Source organism: Merops nubicus, unplaced genomic scaffold, assembly GCF_000691845.1.
Source record: "Merops nubicus isolate BGI_N331 unplaced genomic scaffold, ASM69184v1 scaffold22696, whole genome shotgun sequence".
NCBI classification, from domain to species: Eukaryota; Metazoa; Chordata; class Aves; order Coraciiformes; family Meropidae; genus Merops; species Merops nubicus.
Window position 1 is genome coordinate 11,071 of NW_008617224.1, and position 7,600 is coordinate 18,670.

At 45.1% G+C, this 7,600-nt stretch overlaps 1 protein-coding gene across 1 annotated transcript in view; it reads right to left on the reverse strand.

Moving 5' to 3' along the window:
• The window catches only part of SPEN (spen family transcriptional repressor), a gene marked incomplete at both ends in the record, with an annotated part of 15,787 nt that extends 11,060 nt beyond the window's left edge, over positions 1 to 4,727 (reverse strand). The window contains 4 exons of the mRNA XM_008943089.1: positions 1 to 38; positions 2,595 to 2,746; positions 3,477 to 3,677; positions 4,567 to 4,727. The exon at positions 1 to 38 is cut by the window's left edge and continues 91 nt beyond it. Of these exons, the coding sequence (XP_008941337.1) occupies positions 1 to 38; positions 2,595 to 2,746; positions 3,477 to 3,677; positions 4,567 to 4,727 (552 nt within the window). The remainder of the gene's footprint in view (positions 39 to 2,594; positions 2,747 to 3,476; positions 3,678 to 4,566) is intronic.
• Between the last annotated feature and the right edge of the window lie 2,873 nt (positions 4,728 to 7,600).

Here is a 7,600-nt window from a genome sequence, read left to right on the forward strand (position 1 = left end):
TACTGGGGAACACCATTCACCTTCTTGATGTCGATATCCTGGGGAAAAACACAAAACAGGAACACTGACAGTCAGCAAAGGGCCAAAGAGGACCTTTGATAGTGTCAGTTAGATCTAAGTGGACTGGTTTTGTGAGGCACGTGACACAGCAAGCACTCCTTAATTAATATTTTCTTCAGAGAGAGGATTTAAACAACAGTAGGCAGTGAAAAACTTTGCTGTTCTGCTGCATCTCGTTCAATGGCAAAACCTAATCCTTACTGAGACAGGGAAAGCTCTTCATAATACATATTTAAAATTCCACCCTGCAGAAGCCTGACCTGATCAACAAACAGTAGCTTCAGCTTGTTAATATTATGTCAAGAAGAGAGAACTCAGAATCAAACAAATTCTGATTAATTTTCGCTTGCAAAGGCTGAAAACAACTTGCTCTCATCCTCACTTCTGAGCCAAACATGGTTTCTTTTTCTACATAAACATGATCCATCCTGTTCTTAGGCACAGAAAGTGGCGCTGGACTCATCTCCTGAGCCATCTTGGCACTGAGATGGCAAAGGCAAAGAAGATCAACTCCTATTGTAGAATCATTAAGGTTGGAAAAGAGTGTGATGACCACAAATGATCAAATCCAATGATCAACCCAAAACTCCCATGACCACTAAACCATGTCCTGAAGTGCCACATGGACACATTTTTTGAACCCCTCCAGGGGTGGTGACTCCAGCATCTCACTGGGCAGCCTGGTCCAAAGCCTCACCACTCTGTCAGGAAAGAGATTAGTTTCTTTTTCAGTAAAAACCCTTCTTTAAAATTTTGGAAGAATTTCTTCTTTAGTAAAGAAACTTTATCACTGCTGGTATTTGGTCCCAAGCCACCACAGGCCCATTCAGAAGCAAGCAGAGTCACGAGAAAGCTCCAAAAGCCTAATAAAGGCTGATTTTAATCAATTTCAAAATCCCAGCAAGCTCAGAGTTGACATTTGGTTAACATTCAATCTCAGTGCTAGCACTGGCAAATGTACCAAAAGCCTCTGAACAAACTCATGATGTTATGATTCATTCCGAGCTGAAAATAGAAGGTGGAGTGTTTGGTTTTATTTGTTGAAATAGCACAAGGTTCCTTTGTGAGCTACATGCCAATGCCAGCGCGTGGATTTAAGCACAAACATTCCAGCACCCAGGACAGACCAATTTCATGGTTAATAAATTTAGGGACGTAGCAGCAGTTTGGTATGGTCTCACCCAAGAGCTCTTTATCTGGGAAAACAGAAGTAAACAGGGAGATTTACACAACTAATAGACTCCTACAGCCCTGGGCTAATGATTCAAGTGGAGTACTAACAGAGGATTGCATTTCCGAGGGTCTGTAGGAGCACTAGTGCAACCGTGGCAAATCATACTTGACCACTCACCCTGGGCAAGCAATTCCTTCTGACAGGCAAATAAAATATCATTACTTTGCTCATTATCCTCTGGAAAGGTTATAAAGCTGGTGCCTTTTCCACCTGGGCTTGTAAGTTTTCATGGGAATTGTGCAAGGCAGCACTGCTGCCGAATGTGAGTGACTAAGGGTGTTGACAGGAGAGCACTATTTCACAGAACAGCCAGTTTACAAGGCAGCACACTGCTGCTGATAAGCATCTTTATCAGGGCAGCTCTGCTGGAGTAACATTAGAAAAGGGTTTAAGCTGCAGATGCCACGTGAATTTGTAAATCAGGGCTGATGGCACGGATACGGCGGAGGCTGGATGCACAAGAGCTGCCAGACACCATGAAATGGAAATTTTCCCTTTGTCCAGTCATATCTGGAAGGAGACTTCCCCTTCTCTTTGGGGGGAAGCACATGTGGGGTTCCTGCTGTGTGGGACTGATACTGCAATGGTTACAAAAATATTTCAGAGCAGAGTAAGGCACAGAACAGTCGTCAGCAGCCACAGCTACCAGTGAGGACATAAAGTATCAGTGCTGAAACCCTGATCCAATTAATTAAACTGAATGTGGATAGTTACTCTACTTTTCTGGATAATTTCCCTCAAATGCATTGATAAGACGTGATAGGAAGCGCCATGAGGGGAGGAGAGGGGGATGACTGCTGCCCTGCCTCATTCAGCTGAAACTCCAAATCCCACATGTGCCATCAGGAATCCATCTGCTCTGTGCTCCTCCTGTCCTGCTGTCAGGGCACAGGCTGTGACAGCTGAGGGCTACTGCCACACGCAGCCACTGAGCCCTTTGTTTCAGAAATCAACAGGAAACTGAGACTGTGTTGTACAGTTGTACTGATTCCACATTAAAGTGGCTTATTTACATCCCAAGTGTCTCGTGAGGCTTTTCTCTGAGCTAGAAGATGCCTTGCTGCTAAATGTACCTAAGATTGTTTCTATTGCTATGTTACCTCCTCAATACACGTGTGCTAAGTTTTCACTCTGAACACAAAGAAAAGCTCCAAGGTATCTCCCAGCAAGGCAGATGACTTGGATTATTATATATATATAAGACTGAATCATCTGTCATCAGTATAATTTACCCCTGCTTATAGAATTTTACAGAAAGAACAGGCAAGAACACCCCAGGCAGCACAAAGAGTCCACATACCACTATTCCTCCGAAGCGCTGGAAGATGTTGCGAAGGTCGTGGTAGGTGGTGGTTTTCTCCAGGTTGCCAATGAAGAGAGTTCTCGTTGCTTTTGGGTGAAACTCATCTATCCTTTCATCCAAAGGACGAAATTCATTCTCGCTTTCTGTTTCTAGAGGCAAAAAAGAGCAAGAAATGTGTAATGCATGGGGGTGGTTTTCACGTGGGTTTGGTTCATGCTGATCTCTGCATCACGCTGCCGGGTGAGGGCTGAGGAACTGGAGCCTCCTCAGGTGAAAGGCAGCTGACTTCTGCAGCTGCTTCTCTAGATGTTTACTCTTTGGGCAAGTAATAACACTTGAATGGCTGAATTCAGAGAAAGCTTCTCCGTGCTTGGGGAACAGCACAGGGAAGAAGTTGTTTTCACAGATCAATTTTTAAACAGACTGAGAACTCAAGCACGTGCCCGATGCTGTAGTCTGCACTGGTCAGTCATTCAGGCTATGCTGCCTTAGCCTCAAAAACACAGCCATCATTAGTGGCTTTAATTAAAAACAGGAAAAAAACAAGGCTGAGAGGACTCAGTGCTACGCTTACACCACCCACTGGCTCCTGCTCTGCTGAGACATGGGAGACAGTTTCTTCCAGCAGCTGGCAGATCCCGCTGTTTGAGATGATGGCAGGGTCCTTCTCTGAGGTTTCAGACTGGAACTCTCTCTCTGTTTGACCCAAAAGCATCCACTCTTCTTGCTCTGGAATTTATTTTTCCCTATTTCCCAGTTTCTTTAAATCATGTTCCCACAGAAAGGCAGTTTTAACATTTCCTACGCTGCCTCCTCACAACACCCACGAACACACCCAGAGCCATCGCAGCTCCACTGCAAGGAGGGCGTGGGCCTTACCTGGTCCTATCCAGGCCGTGACTTCAATCTGCATGCCAAAGAAAAGCTTTCCTTTTGAGGCATTTAGTGCTTTTTCCTGGTCCTCCTGCTGCCGGAAGAAGACCAGTCCGTAGCGTTCCTCAGAAGCCCCGTGGATCTGCACCGACGTCACCTTCCCGTACTTCTTGAATTCATGGAAAAGTCCATCTTTAAGGCTTGTATCTAAACCAACAAGTAAACATTAGTACCATAAAAACATATTTTTTTACCAGTTTAATAGCATCATGGAAGACACTAAGATCTTCCTTCTGAACTGCAACTCTTAAGCTGAATCTCAAGTGTTCACAGAAATGCACTGTTAATTTTGGATTTGAATTTTGCCAATGTCAGAAGCTTCTGGATGATCTTTCTCTTTGCCTTGATTTTTGAACCCAAGAAATGACATACACAGGGTTCTACACTTCAAGGACTACTACAGAAATAAAATCTGTAGAAAGGATATTAACAGTGGGAGGTGTGGTGCCCCCAAAGTTCATACAGATTATTTTAGTTCAGCCAGTGCCTTCCTATCTATGAATTATATTACAACTGTTTTACAACAGATCCCACGCTGGCTTGTTGCCTGCATTCAGTGCAGGGAACAGAGTGATCATGTGCACTCCTCAGCGAGTGGTTTCCTGCATTATTTACCACGCACTTACTCAGTGCCCTTACAAATGTGCTCACAGGTGTTTTGCAGCACTCAGCACTGCCACAGAAAACCCTTAAGTTTTTGGATGAAAAAAGAAACTGAAGCAGGGGGAGAATAAAAGGTCGAAGTCTGAAGTAGGAAACTGGAGACGCTGCAGGTTTTTCCCCAGGGCAATCCCCAGGGCTGCCTGAAAGCACCAGCTCGGGTGGCTGAACTGCTGGAGCCCGGGGACACACAGGATTTTGCACAGATGGTCACTAATGAAGCAATTTTCCCACCCTCACCCAAGAACTGAGGCAGAGACAGAGACAGAATCCTGTCCTCGGGGGCAGTGGATATCAAAGGTTACTTCCCGGTCCCTCACCTGCTTCCTGTTCCTGTCCCCTCACCCCCATTCCTCACTTCCCCAGGTGAATTTACCTGTTGAGCGCACTGGAAGATTTTGAACCTTGATCCCAAAGCTTTTCCGGGGTTCATCTTTCTCCAGAGAAGGGAGCAGCTGGGAGGCGGGAGCCGGGACGGCTGTCGACTGAACTGACCGTGCTGGGGACTCGTCGCTCGAGCTGCTGCTGGAGTCACTGCTGTGAAGGGCACGAGGGAAACCAGGGATGAGCACGTGGAGAAGCAAAGCCACCAGAGAACACAGGTATTTTATTTAAAACGACATTGAAAGAGCAAAATGTTGGGAGTTTCTGCCCATCTAGAGGCCTTCCTCTCTCCTCTGCTTGAGGCAGAAAATCCCATTTCAGTAACACGGCCCAGATCCACGCAGGAATTTAGAGTCGTTCTACAAATATTCTCCTCAGAGCCCTGAGAGGAAACAGAATATGGGTAACATGTCAGCTAGATCCTGTTACACGCAGTGACAGTGGTGGAGATTTAATTAAGTGTAATACTATGTTGCATCAGCTTAGGAGCTGTGTGGGAAGACTGGAGAAATACAGAGAGGTACACAAGTCTCCAGAAGCCTGAAAACCCCTCCCAGCACACTCATGGGGAAAAAAGGAACATTATTGTGCTCTCAGGCACTGAGAGTCAAGCCCAGGGTTCTCCTTATTGCCTCATGTTAAAAAAGATCTGTACCTCTGACGAAACCTCGAGCAGGGAAACCAGGGGAGGTTTTCACCCAGGAATAACCTCGGAAGCGTACGAACCAGCAAACGCTGTTTACAAGCTGGGCCTTAACGGCCAACTTCAGGGTATGAAGAATTCAGACCCAGGAACACCTTCCATAAACAATAATTACAGCAGAGGAGGATTTGCATATTAGATCACAGAGGGAGTCAATCTAGTCTAGGGACTCTTGGCGGTGCAGCTCGTTCGATGCTTCACAGGAGAGTCAGGAACACGGAGAATCATGTTGTCAGAGCTCGCCCGGTGGGGACACGTCATCTCCTGCAGTGGCTGACTCCTTCCCCCAGGCACGAGGGCTTCTAACAGCACTAAAAATAATTCTGTCTGACATAACCCTGGAGACTCTCCTTCCCCATTACACGAGCAGCCTGCTAAAAAATTCTGCTGGAATTTTAACTCGGGAGGCTGGAGGGGGGAGATCTGCCACGTACAAAAATAACCCCGTCGGTTTCCACTGCGCCGCTTTCGATTTTATCTTCACGTTCCTCTCCACTCGGTATCAGAAAAACAATAAGCAAGTTTATCTTTTTATCCTTAATCATTTCATAGGCTTCTCATTTTCCCCTCTTTACATTAAACCACTTAACTTTTACTAGGCTTTTCTCAGGGAAAGCATTTCAGGCTTACAATAATTTTCATTGTTTGATATTTTGACCTCTTCACACTCCTTTTTTTGGGGTCTACAGTTTATGGAACACCAGTGTAACAGTAATGGAGTAATTTTTCTCAAAACATTCCAGAAAAATGGGGGATTTTGCTGAACATCTTGCTGTAATAAGTACTGTGGCACACTACTGGAAGCCCCAGGCTTTGTCCCCATTATATTTGGAGGCGCAGAAGAAAAGGCAAACTCCATCCCAAAATGCTTATGAACAATTGGAGGAGGATATAAAACCACGCCAGACCAAAACAAAACCAAGCAAAAGAGGTCAAAATGCAGAAGTAATAAACATGAGAAGCTCTCCTCCCAGTCTCACCCTCTCATTACAACCCTCCCGGTCCAGTTGACATGGAGCCACTTCACACTTTGGTGCCTTTCCCACACACTCTCCTCCTACTCCTCACTCCCCAGGGGAGGAAGTTCAGCGTCACTTTGGGAGAGGAGAGAAAATAAAGCTGTGCCAGAGGAGTGAAGAGCTGAGCTCTTCCTCCTGCCCTCCTCCTCCTCCTCAGCGGGCTCTGCCACCCCTGCCTTGCTGGAGGATGCTGGATCACCTCAAGTTCTCATTAAATTGAGGTTCTTCTCTACAGTGCTGTGGGAGAAGGAGGCAAAGCTGGCCCCATGCAAACAGGCCGTCAGGAGTCTCAAGGGGTAACATCAGCAATCGCCTACAACGATGGCAAAAATTGGCAAAGAATACTGAAACTTCTTTTAATACACAAATATAGTCAGAGAATGTTGTGTGGGGAGAATCTGAAAATAATTCCCAAGCTGAGAGCAGCTCCACGTGGTTTACCATTCCCCTGGGGAAGGCTAAAATAAGATTTTAGAGCTCTAGTGAGCTTGTGCCCTGTAGAGTTTTTTATCTTCCCTTCTCACATCTTGATGCTCAGTGTATTATGACCAACTATGCACTCCCTAAAGCATTTCAAATATTCTACTTTGCTAAGGTTGTATCTTTCAAGAGGCAGCACTGAATTGCTATTTAAGCAGTGCTTTAAAATGGGAACAGGTTATTTTTAGTTTGTTTTGTTGTGTTTGGTTTGTTTTTTTGTTTTTTTTTAACATACTGTTAAAATCATAGCATTCCACTGGGGGAAAAAAGGTAATCTCTGGGTAACATGGTAAGAGGTGCAAGAGCTGAAGCAGCAGACTAGCAAGGTGACAAATTCTACAACAGGAGCTTGAATTCCACGCAGCTTTGGGAACCAAGGATCATGCTGCTCATTTGCACTTGCCCAGCAAGTCTTAGGGATACATGTCCCTAAGCAAATAATGACTTTCTGAGACAGTCCAGAAAAAAAGTTTATTTCCTGACTGTTTTTAGAAAGGGGGGGGAAAAAATGGTAGCAAGAGTAGCTCCCCTCTCTTTAGGGAAACCCCTGTTGCTTTTCCAATTGGAAGAAACGTGGATCTAATAATTCAAAAGTAAGTCAAAGGTTTTCTAGTCTGTGAATAGGAGAATGATGGAAGAGTTAATTATAGCTGCTGTGTCATCCAGTTATAGCACGGAGCAGAATCAAAATAAAGCATCTGACAGTGAATTATGTGTCGTCTCAAGCAGAAAAACAGAACTCCTTTTCAACCACCCCAGCTTTAAAAACCCATGAAACAAGAGACGATCTGAGCTATGAAGGAGATGGTTCTCACTTTAATAAG